This window comes from Mytilus edulis, chromosome 1 (assembly GCF_963676685.1).
Source record: "Mytilus edulis chromosome 1, xbMytEdul2.2, whole genome shotgun sequence".
NCBI lineage: Eukaryota > Metazoa > Mollusca > Bivalvia > Mytilida > Mytilidae > Mytilus > Mytilus edulis.
In genome coordinates this window covers 57,811,121-57,833,459 of record NC_092344.1, presented here as the reverse complement: position 1 = coordinate 57,833,459, position 22,339 = coordinate 57,811,121, and the positions used below count along the sequence as shown (strand labels likewise).

The 22,339-nt window shown below is 31.9% G+C and overlaps 1 protein-coding gene and 2 long non-coding RNA genes across 3 annotated transcripts in view; all 3 read right to left on the bottom strand.

Moving 5' to 3' along the window:
* The window catches only part of LOC139485827 (uncharacterized), a 971,519-nt gene that overhangs the window by 542,894 nt on the left and 406,286 nt on the right, over positions 1-22,339 (bottom strand). The gene's annotated exons all lie outside the window — the stretch shown is intronic.
* On the bottom strand, positions 10-10,845 carry LOC139485834 (uncharacterized). Its single transcript, XR_011655410.1, has 3 exons — positions 10,535-10,845; positions 684-799; positions 10-274 (listed from the first exon to the last, which is right to left on the bottom strand). It is a non-coding gene; the product is annotated as an uncharacterized lncRNA (long non-coding RNA).
* Positions 15,387-20,311, bottom strand: LOC139519715 (putative universal stress protein SSP1056). The gene is made up of 4 exons (XM_071311946.1): positions 20,072-20,311; positions 17,693-17,785; positions 16,836-16,942; positions 15,387-15,622 (listed from the first exon to the last, which is right to left on the bottom strand). Exons 1-4 carry the CDS (start codon positions 20,106-20,108, stop codon positions 15,428-15,430), a joined length of 432 nt encoding a protein of 143 aa, XP_071168047.1. The 5' UTR covers positions 20,109-20,311; the 3' UTR covers positions 15,387-15,427.

The following is a 22,339-nucleotide window of genomic DNA, read 5'->3' as shown; positions in this document are numbered from 1 at the left end:
CTGAACTCTGAAATCACATCTAGTATGTCTTGTCTTTTTTTCTCATCCAATGCTGTATAAAGTTTATTATCTGCATCAGTCATCCCGAGATCTGTTCGCTCAAAAGATTTCTTCCATTGCATAAGACCAGCTAATGCTTGCCTATATGATTCGTTTGGATATTTGTTTTCAATTTTTGTTATGTGTCTGTACTCTAAACCTAGCTGCAATAATATTGAAATCCAATCTTCCAAAAGGCGATCTGCAATTAGGCTTAAGAGGTGGTCACTGAAAACTTAAAGTTTGAATGAACATTTAAACAGATGAATATTAGAATGAAAGGTACGTAAATTGCTTTTAAGGTTTGGGGATTTTTTTTTTTTAAATCATGCAATTCTCCATTTCTATAATAATAATAATAGATGGTAAACTAACCGCGCTTGAAACTTGACACAGTCTAGATATATAAATACGTGGTAAAGAATTTTTTTAAATGCAGGAAGTCAAGGATCAATCCCAAAGTGAGCCTCATGATGCCTTCAACTAATATAATGGCATATCAAAGAAATTATAAATTGTCAATAGCCCAACACGATTGCGGACATCGAATTTATCAATTTTGAATAAAGTCGATGTCAAAAATGTTCATGATGTAAATATTAAATTCAAAATCAATATAATACATATTAAGTACTATATCTTACCTATGTCTTTACTTCTTTTATCCAGGTGACCCTCATCGTCAGATGCATCTACATTTTCAAACTGAATCAGGGGCATTTTGCAAGTGTGTCTTATTTTAAAATTCACTTTACTCTAGCTGAAAAAAAAGTTGTTCAGACATAAGAATTGGTTACAAAACAATGGTATAGTGTAAAAAGTAGTATAACAAAAATACCGAAATCCTTTGAGAATTGCCTACTAAAATATATTGACGCAAACATTCTCTCAAATTAGGTAGTTTAATTGTTGATTGCCTTTTCACTAAAAAAATATTTTTTAAATGCTTGTGAGTTTTAGACATTTTATATCTTAACTATTTTTGTGACATTTTTCAAAATGACTAAAAAAATGGAAAGGCATTTTTGTCTGTGATGGCGGGTCCGTCAAACAAGGAATTAAATAAGTGTGGCCTAAAAATCAGTTGAAGATGGCTTAACTCATCAGATGGATACAAATATAAATAAATATAAAAAAAATACACAGAGAGGACGTGGACGGTTACTTGTATATCACAACTACAAAAAGACACTAAGTACTGATCTGGGAGAATTTGCAGTTACTGACAGCTAGTTCAAAATAAGCATGCATCAAAGACTAAATAGTACACGTTTTGTATAGGTACCAGCTGAAGCACGACTGTCCTGTATTAAAAACCTAATAGTGACCTAGGGTTGTTGTCTCTTGTTAATTATATAGCAGTTATCATGAAAAAATGCAACTTCACATAAACACATACGTGACATTTTTTATTAGAATGACAGAGCTATCTAGCCTTTGTTGTCCTCCTAAATGCTTTGATACAGGATAAGCGGGAAAAGGTAATAAGGTTTTACGTACTCAACAGGTCCATATCAAATCGTTGACCCCGCACTTTAATCGAACCCATTACGAAGATAAATACTTATTAATTTATTATTAAAGCACAAATTACACCCATAAGAGGGCCAAAGGCATGACATTTACATGTAATAACAACAATATAATGACGACATTAAAATTTACATAAAAAATAAAAATAATCCAAAACATTAAACACAACAAATGACCTCAAGTGCCCCCTGACCTCAGTTCCATAGACTGTTTAATAAAGGAGTCTAAAGATTTCACTTGCTGACTAGTGGTTGGATTTAGTATATATTTCATTTTATTATAAGAAAAATCTTTGTATTGAGTTTTTTTAATCATTAAAAAAGACATGTCTTAAATCATCATTTATTTTACATATTAGAAAGAAATGGGATTCATCATCCAGAACTTTGTACTTATTACAAAGTCTTTGAGGGCGTGGAATATTTTTTATATCTTCTAGTTATAGCGAGGGAATGATCACTTATTCTAAATTTGCATATTACTTTTCTTGTATCAAGATTAGGGTATGTCAAATAAAATTCCTGTTTATATTCCGTTTTTATATTCTTAAACAATAGAAGTTTGCTATGTTGGTCGAGAGATGATATTTTATTGTAAATGTGATAGTGTTTGTAACCTTAACACCTTTGCAAACAAATAGGCTTACTTTCACAGACAAGATATAGTTATGTTACTTACAATGTATATGAGGTCACAACGTCGTGTTTACTTTCCTGTTTATACCTTGCATGCAAAAAATATTTGTGGTCAAGGTCCAATGCGTAAAAAATAGCATAATGGAATTTAAAATCTTTTTTTAATTTGATGTTAATTTAATTTAATGATACAGTGCCCAAAATGTTATTTAGGAAATATGCATCATTGCATTGATAAAAAACATTAATGAGTTTATTAAAGGAAATAAAGTTTAACTATGATCGGGAAGTATATGAATCTCGGGGGGGGGGGGGGGGCACTTCAAACTTTTTTTGGTAGGGGTGAGTAGCTGAGACATCAAGTACCCCGCCCTTTTCATATATTTTGTTTATCAAAAATAGATACCTTGTCATATATCAATTAACAAAGAACAGACCTATAGATATATTTAAATATTTTTCATCTTCTGGTACATTTTATAGATTTTTATCCCGCTCAACTTCACGTTCTTGTAAAGAACCAAAGTTATCGCAATAATCAAATCAAATCAAGTAATTGTATTGCCATATAAATCCAAAACATTTAATGATATCACCTTCATTCCAATAAATTCGTCCCATCTTAAACACCTTCTTCTTATTGCCCCTTTTATATCTTTCATTATGAAGATATTTCAATTCCAAAATACAATATACAATACATATAAAAGACGTTTGGTCCGATGATAGAATATCTATGGTCAGATAAATGTAATATCAGCCCAGAGAGTAACACTTTCACTGAATTAAACATGTTTAAATATTAATTGAAAACTGATAAAAAGTTTCATTGCCGTTCCCTCTTATAGGTTGCATTTCTGTAAATATTGACAATGCAATTTCCCATAGGAACACCTTTTACGGCTAAAACTGTACCACTTTTACTATGAAGTTTTGAAAAAAATCTTATCCTAGAATTGAAAGTTCATATGCACCACAATTTTTTTTCAAAGGTCAAAATATAGGGCTGTGCGGCATATTTTCAACGTTTATACGCCCTGAACTTCTCAGAGTTTAAACTTACACTAATTTTCTTAACTACCCCTACCTCGAATGAAAGGTTACCACAGATTTCAATGTAAACAATATGCACGTGTTTATTTACTGGTAACATTCCCAAGTTCTGTCTCTGCGATATGGAGCACAGAGAGCATAACTGGGAACCAGTATGTAAACAAAATTAATTTTCTATGAATATTCTATTACTCCCCAAAAGAGGCGTGTTTTGAGAAACAGCTGTATTTACAAAGTGCAACCTATACAGACATTTATTCAAATAGAAAACTCTCTAAAATCAGTTTTTCTCACATTAATACTCATTTATCAGAATTAAAGTCTTAAAGAAATCATTGTGTATACTCTAAGTTTTTCTTTACTATACATTTTATACCCCCTCCCCTGTTTCAATTTTTTAAAGAATTTGAAAACAAGACTTTAATTATTGCCAGCTTACCCTATTTGCATATTTTCTGATAAAACATGCCTAGAACCTGTTAAAAACTGTTTTGATAACATATTGAAAGCATATCAGAATATCAGAAATGTAATGTTTAGCAATCAATCATTACAGCATTCAAGATTATATAAAGTATCCAATCCAACCTCTATCTCCAGTCCACATCTTACTGTATGCCTATTTGTCAATTAAAGAACACATTTTCTGCCTCAAATGGTCAATTTAGAATTCTTGTCACAACAGTATCATCTGCAACCATATATCTGACACAATTTAGCTACTATATATAATAGAAGTGTTCAAACAAAGCCATATTTGCAATAGTTGTATGTATACAGATACCAGTCTGAGATATAAATTCACTTAAAATGTTGTATAGATGACTGCTAACATCTGATTTTTGCATAATTTCCAAGCATAGTTATTGTTTTCTATATCAAGAACTTTAAAATCATAAAATCATAGCATTTACAAGTTAAATTATTTGTTTTATGACCCAGGGGGTAGGCAATTTTCTATGTTTTTTGCCCCTGGGGCCTCAAATTTCCTAAATCATTCTGCTGTTTCTAGCAATTTGGAATATTTAGTACATATTCAGGATAGAACACACTATTGTAAGTTTTCTTGAGATATTTTTGTTTTTCTAGTTTGTATTTATTATGCCGTGGTGACAAAAATGCAGATTTAGGTGTTGCGGCTTACTTTTGGGTTATCGAAAGGACACAAATACCCCATAAATAACATTCAGGAAGGATCTATGAGTTTCAATGACTGCGAAGAGTAAATATCAGCACTTCTTAACAATTCAACTTACAAATATGCAAATATTATGATTTAATTTTGTATCCAGGACTTTAAGTAAACTATGCATACTGTAAACTGTGAATTTATGCTGAGTCATCATATTTAAGGCCCAGGATTCTATCAATCTTCATTAAATATTTATAAAACTTCTTATTTGAGTTAATTTCTTTAAAATCTGTGAAATAAAGCAAATTTTGTTTAATTCTGAATGTTCCCCTTTTTCACCCTATATAGGTTGCATTTCTGTAAATATTGACAATGCAATTTCCCATAGGAACACCTTTTACGGCTAAAACTGTACCACTTTTACTATGAAGTTTTGAAAAAAATCTTATCCTAGAATTGAAAGTTCATATGCACCACAATTTTTTTCAAAGGTCAAAATATAGGGCTGTGCGGCATATTTTCAACGTTTATACGCCCTGAACTTCTCAGAGTTTAAACTTACACTAATTTTCTTAACTACCCCTACCTCGAATGAAAGGTTACCACATATTTCAATGTAAACAATATGCACGTGTTTATTTACTGGTAACATTCCCAAGTTCTGTCTCTGCGATATGGAGCACAGAGAGCATAACTGGGAACCAGTATGTAAACAAAATTAATTTTCTATGAATATTCTATTACTCCCCAAAAGAGGCGTGTTTTGAGAAACAGCTGTATTTACAAAGTGCAACCTATAGGACGCTGTCACAATGGAATTTATTTAAATAGTTGTTATCATGTTTTATTTATACAAACCCTTGAGTGTTAATTAGGTGCAAATGTCAATTTGGTCGGATTTATTGCATCTATCACTGGCATCAGTGGAAATACCACATCAGAATAAATAGAGTTTAATTGGTTTGACAAATAACTGATGCATTTACGACTGTGGTTTAACAGCATCAAAAATAAATACGGACATCTGATTAGTTTCAGATACTTATGATATAATCAAGCAAGCGATAATATCAACCTATTGATATATTTAATCTGAATTTCTCACCCTTTTCATATATCATAGAGCATGAAAAAGTGACCTATTCCATCGGCTCATCCCTGCTATGCCACTAATCATATAGTAAGTGGTCCCCCCGAGATATGAATGACATAATGTATTGCATTTGTCTAAGTCACCGTGCTAAAAATAAAGTCCGGAAAATGTTGCTCTATTTTTGGCAGTGTTACATAATGATATGTGTCAAGTCTAGACTATGTGGCAAATGTTTGTGCTACTTTGTCTTAAGGTTGTATGTCAATATGACTCTACGTCATAACCAAACATGAAATAAATAGGGATAATATTTGAAAACGTTCACGAACAAATCCCTTCGTCACCAAAGAGTTAAAATAGATATCACCAAGCATTGTTTTCTACTATGAAAATTAAAAATCTTATCAAATTGTCAAATACAATATTGTTATAAATTCAAATGGGAAAATAGAGGAGGGATGCAAAGGAGACTGAAGAATTTGTCACGCACTCACTTGATGCCTACTGATGACCTGACTGATGGCTGAAATTGATAAAAAATAATAATTTCATGTTGGGTATTTCTCTTTCCGCTTTATTACATCCATCTTGCATATACAATAGGGTACAATTAAGTTAAATAACACTTTAAAAGAGGTAATCTGTATATATTTGTATTGCTAATTGCTATAACCTAAGGGACAAATGTATGAACATGTGAAAATTGATAAAATGTGTGTTTAAAATCGTGTTCGGGTATGATCTGCTTTAATAGATATGAAAATTGAGAATGAAAATGGGGAAAATTTCCAAAACACAACACCCCAACTAAAGAGCAGAAAACTGTCAAAGGCCACCAATGGCTCTTCGAGATAGCGAGTAAATCCCGCACCGTGAGGTGGGTTTCAGCCTATCCCTAAACACAAATGTGTACTAGTTCATTAACAAAGGACGTCATACTAAACTCCAAAACATATAAATGAATAGAAATTAAAAATCATACAAGACTACAGAAGGCCAGCGACTGAGGCCAGAGACTTTTGACTTGGGAGAGGCGTGTAAATGTGGCGGGATTAAACGTGTTTAATAAGATCTCATTCCGCACCTTAACTCTTTAGACAATGTAGAAAAAACAAACAGAGAGAAAACTACACACAGTAAAACACAGTTTAAAAGGAGAACGTTTTAATAATTGCTCAAGACAATATACCAGTGTTATACACAAGCATACGAGCAATGGTACCGTGTTTTTTTTTATATTTTCAAACTGAGTACCATTTACCAGTAGTACACACATTATGACGTTTTTAATGTATATCGATAATATTAACCAATAAGTATATGTGGTTCCGGGTTTTTCCTTTAAAAATGTCCTGTACCAAGTCAGGAATATGGCCATTGTTATATTATAGTTCGTTTCTGTGTGTGTTACAATTTAACGTTGCGTCGTTTGTTTTCTCTTATTTTTGAGTGTAAATTGACATTGCGATAAGACGTCTCACGGTACTTGTCTATCCCAAATTCATGTATTTGGTTTTGATGTTATATTTGTTATTCTCGTGGGATTTTGTCTGATGCTTAGTCCGTTTCTGTGTGTGTTAGTTACATTGTAGTGTTGTGTCGTTGTTCTCTTATATTTATGCTTTTCCGTCAGTTTTAGTTTGTTACCCCGATTTTGTTTTTTGTCCATGGATTTATGAGTTTGAACAGCGGTATACTACTGTTGCCTTTATTTAGCTGATGTTTACCATATTCATAATAATATCTCTTTTCAAACCTTTCGAACGCGTTGGCTTAAATTATGAACTCATAGATAAAGATAATTAACAAAATTGTGTTTAGTTTTTTTGTTTTGTTTTTTCCATCTCAGAGTGTTTATCCATTTTTTTTTTAATTTAATGCTTGATCGTTTCAATTATAGATTATAAACTCCATAAAAATGCTTGTTTTTCATTTGTCGCTTGCCTGAATCCATTTGCAAATATCAACAATCAATCCAATAGGTAGCTTCTTCCAAATGGGTTGACCAAAATGAAATTATTTAGCTGAGACTGTCGCTTGAAAAAGTTTATGTTGGATACGGTCTAGGTATATTGAAAATAGTGTACACAATGTATGTCTTAATTTGGATAAATATGTAACACGGATATACATTACAAGTGACAATTAGAATCCTTTGTGTAAGGTTGTATATAATTGTGAAAGATGGGTCTACATGAAACATTTATAAATGCATTGATTTTAACGGTTATCATCGCTGAAGTTAATTGTTTTAGAGGTCGGTCATTTAAAAACGTATCAACCGTATTGTATACGTTGACGTATCCGCATCTGCAGATTTATAAAAAAAATATTATGTGATCCCGAGGTAGTACTTTTAAAGTCTTCACTCATACATATCTTATTAAAGGCAAAAGTGCCATTTAGACTTAATAATGAGTTTGTTGTTGAATTATTTTAAAAACAAAACAAAAAATAGAAATAATTGATGCAAGCTATACTTTATTGTAGTTTTAACATACTAGGTAGACATTATATTCGTGATTATTTTGCCAGAGCGAGGGCTAAAATAACACGAATATAATACCTACGCATGTTAAAGCTACAATTAAGTGTGGCTTGCATCAATTATTTCGATTCTGATTAGGACAATTAAGGTAATTTCTATGTCAGATGTGTATAAGTGTAGAGTGTGTGTATGGGCTCTTCCATGAATCTCCCTTTTTTGTTTGTAAACAAGCAAACGACAGGCAATGTGATTTTACAGAGGAGGAGTTTTGAACAGCCAGTATGAACGGTTGTCGTATCTAGGTCAAATATGTCAATTTCTAATTGCAACACATTACATTCACGATAGATGAATTAGTAACAACATGTGCATCATTTAAGGCTTTGGAAGTGTTTTAAGTTAATGAAATATATTAAATGCATGCCAATTTGCTAAAATTCATTATTCTGCAGTAGTCAATATACGCATGTGCAAACGAATTTTATTGGATTTAGAGCATCGGTTTATTCACAAAGCGAAAGAATCACGTCATATTAGAATGACACCCAAATCATATTTATGATTACCAACTAAGAATTGGTGTCCATGGGTGCAAAGTGTAACGTTTGGCTGAATCGTTATGTACTGATCTGTTGTGGTATACATGGCGCGGTTTAGCTTTGTCCTTGTTTCTGTTCAGTTTGATCAAGACATATTTACACAAATCAGTATATGGAATACTGTGCTTAGGGTCAAGAGATAAAAAAGCAAATATGTAAAATCTTTATTGAAATAAAAAACCAAAACAAATGTACATTGTCTTCTGTAAAGACTACTCAACAAAGTCGTCTGAATTCAGAGAATTGAACTAAATTTCATATGCTGGCATCATACTGCACTCACAAATAGGTGAGTTGCTTTATACCTACCATTGCGGTAAATTGAACATGATGTGTTAAAAGTCACACTATCAATATCTTGTTGGACATCTTTTTGGTCTCATTAATTGATGTAAACGGAACTATTGTTGCACTGATTAATATTGAATCCAAGCTTATTACCATTGGTATGGTCATATTTATAAATTAACTGTTTGCTAAACTTTTGAATTTTTGAAATACTAAGGCTTTTCTACCTCAGGAATAGATTACCTTAGCTGTATTTAGCAAAACTTTTAGGATTTTTTTGTCCTCAATGCTCTTCAACTTCGTACTTTATTTGGCCTTTTTAACTTTTTTGGATTCGAGCGTCACTGATGAGTCTTTTGTAGACGAAACGCGCGTCTGACGTAAAATTAATACAAAATTTAATCCGTGTATCTATCATGAGTTTAATTACAATGCCCTTCAAATCGTCTTGCTTTATACAAGAACTAATAGTCATAACGCTGTTGAAAAAACATAGTTGGCACTTGAACTCTACAATTAAACCTCATTAAGATTGATATATGAGTAAATGGGTGATTATATGACGAATGTTAATGTGAACGAATGGACGTTTACATGAACGAATGCATCTTTATACGAACGAATGTATGTCGTATGAACGAATAGATGTCGTATGAACGAATAGATGTCGTATGAACGAATGGATGTCGTATGAACAAAAGGATGTGTATATGAACGAGTTATATAAACGAATGAATGTTTATATGAACGAATTGATGTTTATAGGAACGAATTGATGTTTATATGCACGAATGGCTGTTTATATAAACGCATGGATGTTTATATGAACGAATGGCTTTTTATATAAACGAATGGATGTTTATATGAACGAATGGCTGTTTATAAAAATGAATGTTTACATGAACGAATGGCTGTTTATATAAACGAATGGATGTTAATATGAACGAATGGCTGTTTATATGAACGAATGGATGTTTATATAATGAATGGATGTTTATGTGACCGAATTGTTGTTTATACAATAGAATGGATATGTATATGAATGAATGGCTGTTTATATGAACGAGTGATTGTTTATATGAACGAATTAATGGTTATATAAACGAACGGATGTTTATTTGAACGAATTGCTGTATATATGATTGAATGGATGTTTATATAAACGAATAAACGTTTATACATACATAAACAAATGAATGTTTGTATGATCAAATGGCTGTTTATATGAACAAATGGCTGTTTATATGAACGAATGGATGTTTATATGACCCAATGTATGTTTATATGAACGAATGTATGTTTATAAGAACAAATGGCTGTTTATATAAACGAATGGATGTTTATATGACCCTCAGCGATATGACCAAATGGTTGTTGATATGTACGAATGGATGTTTATATGAACTCACCGGACGCTAAAGTATAAACACTATGTTATGAACTCTTCTCTGTACCATATCGATTCTGTGAATCAGTCTGGCACTTATTTTATAAGATCGGGCGTTCAAAGAAACATAACATACCAATCTGACTATGCCTGTTCAGTTCAGAAATATATAGTCCCTGCATTTGAAGCGATCATGCTTTTAAATTGTGGTTCCAACAAGAATTTTAGAATAAGTAATATCATTAAAATGTTAACGTTTGTGCAAACTATATAAATATGTTACTTACGATTCAATCTTGTAACTACGTAGTGTTTTCGTGTCTGTTCTAATTTTAGATGATATAAGTAACTTGTGTAAAAATATCATCCGGAAATTACCACTCTATTTTTAAACAGCATATTACGTGATCATCATAATAATAAAATGTTTAAAATTATATTTGATGATTTCCAGTCACGTATAATCATCAAAATAAGACCGTTTTCACATTGACCTAAACTCGGTGTTGTGTTAGTGTAACTCACACGTAAACTAAACACAATTACGTTACCATTGATAAAACTCAATGTTTACATGTACATGATGTAGTTTAAATCATGTTTTGTCTACATGCAGTCGATAGTCAATGTAGGCCTTGTGTAGGTTAAGTGTACACAAAACCAGGCATTTAGAACTTTAATTTTACCAAGTATATTGAAGGAAGGAACGGTTTTTGAATGAAATTGATATTCATTACAATTATTAATAAAGTTCTTTACAGAAATATTTGTCTAAACTTTATATATATATTTTTTTTAATTAAGGTAGCTTTATCTGTTTATTGACCCCTTATCAAGACTCAAAGCATCATCATTGCCGAATAAATAATTCATTTGAAAAGGTCTTACTGAATCTACTGGAAGTAAACGGAAATATTTCCCACTGGTCTTTACAACAAACAACGATTCACTCATAAATGCATTACTAAAAACGTGTGAGGTAAATTGTATTGTTTGTCTAGTATGTCAGACCCGTTAAAATACACTTAGAAATAAAAAAAAAAAACATAAACACCTCCCTTTTCTAAATACTCCTTGGATAAGAAACACCATTTGAAAGAAATAGAAAAGATAAAAATGTAGTGATCCTTAACATCTCAATCCTTTTTCTTCGTCTGTAAGCACACTGCTGCAGCCTACGTTTTTTTAATGCGTAATCGAGACATCTTTAGTATCGTTAAACTACTCCAAATCGTCAAAATGGCTTTCATAAAGGAGCAACCACTTAACTTAAAAAAGGGGGTTGTATATTTTTTTTTCTGAGTCAGAATTTTTTTTCGCGCGAACGTTTTTATTCAGTTTTTTTCGATGCCAGCATCAAATATCTTTTTTTTTCAATATTTAACACTGTAATGCATGGGGAAACTCTGGATTCAGAATATTTTTTTTATCATCTGTATGACTAGAATATTTATTTATCGAATTAGGGATCAGAATATTTTTCCAGAAAAAATCCCCCAACCTTTTTGAAGTCAAATGGTCGTTCCCCAACTGCTAGAAGATTTGTTTGAAAAATTTGCATTCGGTTCTACGTACTGAACATTTAAATGACATATAGTTAATAAGTGTAAACAAATCTAATGTACAGGTAATTAAACAAGGTTTATAGATGTGAACAAATTTAATGTGAAACCAGTGTACATTACATTAAACTAAATGCAAACATGTTTACTGTACATGGCGTTTGGTGTAAACACGGCCTAAGTTTTCTATTTAAAGAGAACTCAAACATGATTACAAACTATATATATACCTGTTTATGCTGAATAAATTTAAAATGCACTTTGTAGTAGTTCGTGTTTCAAAAATGAACCCTTTACAGCTCTTCTATAAAAGCATGCAAAACAAAAATTTGATCAACTTGCTTGCTATGTTTGCTTGGATGTTTGCATACAATAGGTAGGCGGAGTTTCAATACATACTGGGATTTGATTAGATATGAATTGAAGTTAATGTTTATTGTCCAATCAAATTCCAGTATATAGTAAACAGACTACCTACCTGTTGTTTACAAACATCCAAACAAACATAGCAAGCAAGTTGATCAATAGTTTGCTCTGCATGCTTTTATAGAAGAGCTGTAAATTTAAGACCTACTTAAAAGTATTACGTTATCGTCTGTCTCAAATTTAGATATCGCGATAACAATGAGAAATGTGTTCTAATAGGACAGATAAAACTTGAGCTTTTACAATTCAATATTGTTGTATGTAAATTTTACACCACTTTTAGTCATTAAAAAGACAAGCACATGGACAAAAGTGGTCATGTACAAAAACAAACAAATGTGATATTATCATTTACACATTGCCCTGAAATAAAAAAAAACATATAAATAAAAATCAGAAACGCTACAAAAAAAGGTAATGGCACGGTCATTTGTCACGCTATCTTTTCCTATCGATAGATTAATTTTACATAGCTAGAAATGACAAGCATAAGTATACGTAGTAACACCTACGTAATATGAAAGTTTAGAGTGATATCCTTGATAGCTGTATCGTATCTGAAAACAAATTCCATAACGGAATGCCTTAAACATAACCGCATGATTTTTTTTCTGAACATCCATTACCCGGTGCATTAAAGGCTTTATATGATATGCCGACATGCACAGCAGTTAAAATGTAAAAGCTTATAATAATACAAAAGTACGTACACTGTTTAGAATATGTGGTATGATTAATAATGAGAGCAAAGACATAATAGTAATCAAAGGTACCAGGATTATAATTTAATACGCCAGACGCGGGTTTCATCTACACAAGACTCATCAGTGACGCTCAGATCAACATAGTTATAAGGCCAAAAAAAGTAAAAAATTGAAGAGCATTGAGGACCCAAAATTCCAAAACGTTGTGCAAAATACGGCTAAGGTAATCTATTCCCGGGATAAGAAAATCCTTCAGTTTTTCAAAAAATTCATAGTTTGGTTACAGGAAATTTATAAAAATGACCATATTATTGATATTCATGTCAACACCGAAGTGCTGACTACTGGACTGGTGATACCTTCGGGGACGAAACGTCCACCAGCAGTGGCATCGACCCAGTGGTGTAAATAGTTATCACAGGTACCAGGATTATAATTCAATACGCCAGACGCGCGTTTCGTCTACATAAGACTCATCAGTGACAATCAGATCATAATAGTTATAAAGCCAAAAAAGTCAAAAGTTGAAGAGCATTGAGGACCCAAAATTCCAAAAAGGTATTCATGTCAACACCGAAGTGCTGACTACTGGGCTGGTGATACCCTCGGGGACGAAACGTCCATCAGCAGTGGCATCGACCCAGTGGTGCCAAAGATAGTTATCAAAGGTACCGGGATTATAATTTGATACGCCAGACGCGCGTTTCGTCTACGACTCATCAGTGACGCTCAAATCAAAATAGTTATAAAGCCAAAAACTTTTTTTTATTGATTTCGTCAATCATATATGATCTATATTTTTATTAAAAGAACTTGTTTAAGAAGCAGAATTTAACCAATGGACTGCGAAAACTTAATTTAAAATCATCTGTTGTATAACACGAGTATGACTTGATACACTATTAATGATAGACTGACACATAAGTATAATTAACCATTTGTGTGATGTTAATCGCAATATAATGTGCAATAACATATACAAATGTATCTGCTTAACTTCCATTTTTATGATAAAAGGTAAAAACTAGTGGCTAAGTTATAAAGGTTTATATCAAATCAGTCGTATGATGCGTTTTTAGATATATTTGTTTTATTTAACGAAATTATTTTTAAAACATGATGCCAAGCAACTTTGTTTGTTTTTAGCCTAATTGTATGAAAATAAAAAAGGGAAATGCGATAGGATTTTTAGACAAAGATACTTTACTGAATCAAAATCGGTTAATGTTTTGTTTATTTAATGCTTATCATGCAGAAGAAACTATTTCATTATATTCGGTCATTTTCTGCACATTAACTATATATCCAATAGATAGGTTTGGAAAATTAATCATCTGACTAGAATACAAGTGGTAAGTTGAAACGTAACTGGAAAAGGACCGTATGTTTGATTGGTTCTATAAGCAATAGTCGATGAAATATATATACGTCTTGTTTTGGGAGAGAACATATAAGCGTTCAATGCATATGCCATTTTCGCATATAAAATGTTTGGAATAGATCACCTATCTCGGATGAACTTGGCAAATAAATTCACTTTTTTTGTAATTTATGTCTTGAAAGTTTTTCATTTTTTTTATAAAAATACCTGCATGTTTTCTTTCATTGTATAAAACATTAAAAAATTTCTTTTAGTGGTTCAAATTGTCTAAACAGAAACCAGCCATTCACATCGTCATGTCTAGACTTGTTATCGAATTCACAAACACTGGCGACAACGTATTGTACATATTTGGCGTGATTTCACAATGTAATTTTATACTAAAGATGTTATTTGCATTATGTAATTATTCGATTTTGCCTATTGGTAAATGTATGGATTTTGTATTTGATAAGACCGATATGATTTTTTTACAAAAATCTCGAATTTATAAATGTTAATGGACAATTTTATACAGGTTGTATTGATTGTTGTATGCTTTATAACATCCAGAGACAAATACTTAATGCACATTCGGGACAACATTACATAAACAGATTCATACACATAGTTTTTGCAGAGTGGATCCGATCATCGACAGAAAGTCGGACACTTATTTGGCTGCAACATGGAAGGGAGTCGGTGTAAAAGAGTGGAAATACCTTGCAAAACGTACTTTTTCCTTATTGGAATCCTGACAAAGTTTATTCAATGGTTGTTTTACTACAGAGAGCTTGGGGTTATTCCTATGTCGTACGTTTGATTTACCGTCTCCATAGTGACTGGACGTGACTGCATAAATTCCCAACTCACACAACCAAACGGACACTTAAAGTAGAATTAATTAATCAAACTCCATGTTGATTTTCAGTTTTATTCCATTCCTTGTTTGTAGTCTGAGACAATCTGTATGCATAGGCGACAAACTTTGAAATAACAATTTGAAAACGCAAGTGCCTTTATGAAAACACAATTCATGTTCTTGTTTATGATAAACATTTTAATTTTAAATTTTTTGGAAAATATTGTAATATAAGAGCGACAATTTTTTTTATGTTTCTATCAATATTAAAGTCTGCAATTCAAAACTGGAACGTCGGAATGGTTCAGAATATAGTCACTTGTACTTCCTGATAAAGCGCGCTGAATTTTACCCAAACCACGATTCCCAGTTACAATAATCGCGGCATCTAATTCTGCAGCTATTTTTATGATACCTTCCCCTGGATTAGAAGTATGGACGCTCTTAACTGTTCCAGGAACCTGAAAGAGAAAAACCATTTTAGAATATTTATTGTTGGTAACCTAAAATATCTATCTACATTTTTTTTTAATTTCCGATTTCCATTAATTAATAATGAAATCATTGTTCGAAGATTTTGTAACAGAGAGAACAGATACCATATGGTTATTAAAATTCTATGTTGGTGACAAACTGATACATTTATGGCAACAGAAAACATACAACAACAAATGTCCAACATACAAATGTATATATAAAATACGACATAGTAAACTAAAGACTGAGCAACACGAACAATACCAATAACTAACGATATAAAAACAAACAAGTTAATAGCTAAAACATCTTCTCAATTTTTTTTTAACATTTCTAACATACGTTTTTGGCAACAATCATAAACGCAGTTACAAATGAATAACGGAAAGTTTAAAGTAAGCCCTCATGATGCATACAATCGATAATGTAATATAAAAATGTAGTTTTTACACATTAATGGATTGCATCCAATCAAACTATCTTATCGGTATAAATACCAATAGTCACCAAGACATTAGAGCAGAATGAATATTTTCTAATGTGAAAACATTGTTATAGCAGTATGTGAAATGAATTCTTCACACAAACCTAGTTTGGAGACATGCTGGATGTTCGAAGATCTACATTAAACAATTATCACACTATATGATTTGATTTGTATATTAGAGTTATTTCCCTTTGCCCATTATATATTTTGTTATACTGAACAAACAGAAAGAGATCAAGTAGGATAAACAGTCGTTGTAATATGTATGAGGCCTCTTTAGACACTTTTGTATGCATAACTGCGTGTGATACGATTCCAAAAAGACTCTAAACCTCTGCCCAGAGGAATGAAAGTAAAGTGAAGGTAAAAGTGTTCCAACAAGTTTTGCACATTGCAAAGGATCGTATAGCAACCGATATTTGCTACCTTTTACATCAGTTGAACTCTGTAGGAAAATCGTCGTATTTGCAATCATACCAGATCTTACTATTTTTATACAAACGAACATATATCTAACTGTAAATAGTGTATACAACAAAATCCATGCACTATATATATTGAACGTTAGAGGTTTTGACTACTACAGCTTTAAAACAAATAATAGAGTTTATAATTTGTAATAAGGTACATAAGAATGTTCTTATTTTTTTTAAATTTCATACTTTTTGTTTCTTTGACTACTAATAACATATTTTCAGAAAGATACGTACCCCATATTCAGTAAGTAGCTGAGAGAATTGCTGTAATTCCTGTGTTACGCGGTCTTTTTCTTTCTTCAAAATTTTCTCTAGCACCTCTGGATCATATGAGTATGGAGCTGTAAAAACGTTATATTGATTTATCAGTAATGATAACTGCATGAGCTAAATAAATAGTATCTTGATTAAATCGATTTTGGTTAAGAATGTCTTGTATATCTACTTGGTTCTGGTCTACGATTCTTAAACATGAAAAAAACATATTAATATTGACCACAAAAAAGTAAACAAAAAATATTTCCTGACAGATAAAACAGATATAAAAGCCTTCATTTAGTGACCTTCTAATATTGCAAGGCGACTTTTAAGAAGGTTGTATTAGTATGGAAAACCTAAGCTCAGTACATTTTTGTTACTATGTTTGCCTAACGATAGAAATATCTATCCTGTGAATTCAACTATATGGTTAATTGATTTTGTTATCCAATATTACTGATGTCCAATAAATAACAACACAGAGACCGTTTATGTTTCAGTTTATATGGAGCATTGTCATATTATGTTGTATAACAGTGACAATTAAAACTGCAGGCACACATCTGATATACAGGATAGCAAAGCAATTGTGTTCATGGACACTCGTAACACATTGCAAAATGATATATTATAAATAAGTGTGAAGTTAGTATTTGAATAGGTCTAGTCATAACACAGGCACTTATCTCAGAAAAATTATTTCCTACGTTTGTTGTATGCAACTGTGTTATATTAATGTATCTAGGAAATATTTAGTTCCTTTTCCTGAGACAAGTGCTTGTGATTCATCAGGTGATTTTTCTCCATATTTCACACTATATTAAAATACCTACAAGACAGCAGTTGTGTCGAGAAAATGGGAGTCATCTCCACTGCATGGACGAGGTAAACGTTGTCATCTGCCTTTCTACAATTGTCGATATACCCTGTAACGAGAAACAAAAGTAAATTCTTTATTATTTTCGTGATTCATGTGAGATCACGTTGGTGACCGAAAGTATTAAATTTTATACAGAATGACAATCATGTATTTTAAATGCAACGTTGTCATCTTCAAACATAACATTCTTTCGGAAGAAAACTACCAGATCATTATAGAGTTATTGTTTTCCTCAATGATTTTAATATATGATTGAGGAAGGATAATTCATTTTTAAATTGTATTTTCCTTTTAAATTTAATCCAATTTCATTTTTCCGTTTATGACGTATGTACGGTTAAAAGGCGGGAACATGTAAATAAATTCACCATGCGGTATTGACAGATAGGTTGTACATTTTGTACCACAAAACTCACCCACAGTGCACATATAACGTTTATAGGCATAACTGGACCGAGAAATATAATAGGATTTTGAGATTTACTTTTTTAAGCCTGGAGAGGATGGTTAGCTAAACCAGCACCTACATTTCATATTATTAATTAGCCAATCAGATTCAAAGTCTTAATCAATTTACAACAATCCAAGTTTTCAATGTTTTAACATGAAATGTTTTTTAAAAATCTATCTAAGACCAATCATGCCATAAAACCAGCTCTGTTAATTTTGCGCAACGTTGTCTATATTCCAAATCAATTTATCGCTGTAAACAAGGCCATATATGTCATAAGGTTTAGATATGTGTAAAGAAATACTGGATAATGATTACATTTACCTAGAAACACAGGGGTAAGTGTGCGTGGACTAGAAGCAACATGAGAAGTTAAATTACAATTTTGAACATAATTATATAATATTTGTAAATAGGCTTTTATGCACTCAATTTCAAATAAACGATTTCATATGATACAAAGATGTTAAAAGGTCATTAAATTACGTATGAATAACACAGTCTAAATTTCATCCTTAACATAAACATATTTTGAAGGACGAAGTTAAAACATAGAATTAAATCATTTGTACATTTAGTCTTCGTCAACCGATACGAAGACAGTCTGAATGGACACATAATCATGAACTCATAATAATATTATATCCAGGGCTTATCCTTAGGGGTAGATGGGTGATCATCAAATTTGAAGGATCTTACCATGTCTGTTTGTCATATATGCTAGTAGAGAATTTATTTACCACAATATAAAACTGAAACTACGACCTGGACCACTAACGCATACCTTTACACTTAAACAATGTTCAATTAAAGTTGTCCGCTCATCCCAACTAAAATATTCCTAATTATTGTCAATGAACTCATCATATAGATACCAGGAATGAAATTTTATATTTGCGCTAGACGTGCGTTTCGTCTAAAAAAAGACTCATCAGTAACGCTCGAAACCAAAAAAATATTAAAGAAGCCAAATAAATTACGAAGTTGAAGAGCATTGAGAACCAAAATGTCTAAAAGTTTTGCCAAATACAGCTAAGATGATCTATTTGAGGATATCTTTATTTGTTCTTCAAACTTAAAATATGAAAGGTAAAAGATGAATATGATAAGATAAGAACCTGACTGCATTTTCTTTATCGTGATTTATAAAAAAATACACAATGTTGCAGACAACAAATGACATCTACAAGAATTAACTGACAGGCTCCTGCTTGACTAAATGAATGAACATTTACTTTCATATTATTAAGTACATTCGGGTCATTCCAGCAAAATGAGATGTAAGGATAGCAGCTTCTGTGCATGCAACACATGTTTCACCAATCATATACAGTAACATATGGTGGAAAGAAGGATAGCTTTAACATGTTTAACCACAAATTTGTATTCCCTCCCTCCCCCCGTTCATGTTATACCGTGTTGAAATTATTTGTTTTTATTTGAGGGTATTAACTTTTAGAAACATTGAATAACCTTCGAGTTGACAATTTTTCAATCTTTTATTCCGAGGATAACTGAAGATGAATGCAAATTTTATAACTTTTATCAAATTTTACGTAAATCTGATGCATGTACCGAATCAACCACATACAGATTATTTATTTTATTGTGCAACCTGATGCCCGGAATAACATATGAGTTTCAACAACTGTGTATCAGGTAGTAACCAAAGTCTTATGATGAACTGTTTTAAACACAATAACATTAGCAACAAGTTATGTTTGAGGTCTTACATTATAAATTTCATATGTTCATTTGCTTTCATATATGTGGAACCAATGCATTACTACTTATATGAACATGTAAAAGCTGACAATAAAATGGTGTAAAATAAATTAAAAAGAAACGTTTACTTATGACACTATTATATGATATACTTACATTTAAATGCAAATTTGGAATATTCGCTACCATCCATAGCTATAACCACATTTTCCCTCCTGTGTTTGCTTCCTCTGTCATTGTTAGAGCAAATAATAACGTAAACGTGTATATATGAGCATTTACTGATATTTCACATATTAGTAAAAGATATCTATACTTCAGCATAAATTTGTACCCGATGCAAATCCAGTTCTGTCCAGTTGACGGCAACCCTAACAATTTTATGGCATTGACCGTGTAAAATTTCAAAAAAGTTGAAATAAGCAATTGTACTATATTACATCTGTGTATAAATGTCCAACTCCCGCATAATTGAATAACATATATTACTTTAACAATTAAGAAAATATTCAGTTAACGGTCTGAGTAGGACCTGGTGCGGGAAGGAAGCACGAGAACCATTCACTTCTTATAATCTTATAACCACTTATAAGTTTTTTCAGGGAAATTTTTTACTTTCGTACTGCTGGTAACTGGGCTTATGATCTAGAAAATATATCGAATATCAGCAAACTCACTACAACTATTATACAAATTCTGACAGGATTTTTACCCATTAAATTTTAAAACCTATACTGTACAACTATTTCCCTTTTAGTTCTCATGCCAAATTAGTTTCGGTCGATAAAAGTCAGATTTTTCTATCGGTGTTAAGGATCAATTGGTAGCCTTCATTTGTGTTTTTGATCTTTGGACGGGTTGTTGTCTTTTTAACACATTCCCCATTTCCTTTCTCAATTTAATTCCATTGATGATATGCGTTGATGAAGTGGGTTTTTGTTTTCGTCATCTCTTAATTCTCATAAGAAAAATAGTCATATTGGGCTTCCATTTTTATTTAAAAGAGGGACGAAAGATACCAAAGGGACAGTCAAACTCATAAAAATAAAAAACAAACTGACAACGCCATGGCTAAAAATGAAAAAAAAACTAGGGGTGATCTCAGGTGCTCCGGAAGGGTAAGCAGATCCTGCTCCACATGTGGCACCCGTCGTCTTTCTTATGTGATTAAATTAAAATAAGAATTAATTCAACCATTCAAAGTAAATGTGGAGCATTTCTTTTTTATTTAACCGTTTTTTTCAATATATTGACATATATATGGCCCAATCCCCCCTTGGTGATCGTTTATCTGCCCATGATTATGCAAACAATGACGTCATTTGCCATAATGAGCGCTTTTCTACGGAAATTTATTTTATAAAGATATAAAGAAAGGACTAGAAGATTGCAAAAATTAAAACATGGACTTCATGTATATATTTACTCCGAGTAGGGTTGTGATAAAGGGTAGATATGCAATAAAGGGATGTGGGAAGGGACCGCATTAAAGTTAATCGATACGGTTTAAACAGCAGGTTATTTATCAAATATTCAAAACTACTGTATTTACTACTAAATATATGATAAATAACAATATCAGTTACGCCATAGATATATAAGACCACACAAATTTAATTTCTAGTTCTACGGATTTTTGGACTTCAAAAATTTGGGCGAGCGTATGGCGTATTAAATTATAATCCTGGTACCTTTGATAACTATTTACACCACTAGGTCGATGCCACTGTTGGTTGACGTTTCGTCCCCGAGGGTATCACCAGCCCAATAGTCAGCACTTCAGTGTTGACATGAATATCAATTGTATGGTCTTCATTTAATAAATTTCCTGTTACAAAACTTTGATTTTTTCGAAAAACTAAGGATTTTATTATCCCAGGAATAGATTACCTTATCTTTATTAGGCACAATTGTTTGACTAATTTGATAAGAGCGTCACTGAGGAGTCTTATGTAGACGAAACGCGCGTATGGCGTACTAAATTATAATCCTGTTACCTTTGATAAATAATTAGACAATTTGTTTAAAATATGATGTATGTCTCCTCTTTTTAATAAAATATTCTAAGTTTTTCAAAGGATTTTTATAGTAGCACTATACAAATCCTGGTCCGAGACCACCATTGTCGTTCCTTGATTTTCGTTATTCACAAATATAGTCCCTAGTGTTGACAGTGGGTTACTTGCCATTAATTTTTAAACCCCTTCAAAATGTATTTCTCCATGTTAAATGCCTCAAATTGCAAGTAGGGGGGGGGGTGATATTACACCGTAAAATAATTTGGGTCGTAAATTTTAAAGGATTGTTGTGATTTGGTCCAGCTGGAAAAAGGTTTAAAATTAGCACTTCGGAAGCTGTCAAAAGATTTCAAGACGCCCTAAACATAAAATTGACCATATTTTGAGTTAGAGACGATGAAATTTT

Excerpts from the sequence above, each read along its gene's own strand:
- LOC139519715 (XM_071311946.1), bottom strand. The coding sequence starts at position 20,108 with ATGGATGGTAGCGAATATTCCAAATTTGCATTTAAAT. Across the intron at positions 17,786-20,071 it reads TTCCAAATTTGCATTTAAAT|GGTATATCGACAATTGTAGA; the intron begins GTAAGTATATCA and ends TTCTCGTTACAG. Across the intron at positions 16,943-17,692 it reads CTCGACACAACTGCTGTCTT|CTCCATACTCATATGATCCA; the intron begins GTAGGTATTTTA and ends ACGTTTTTACAG.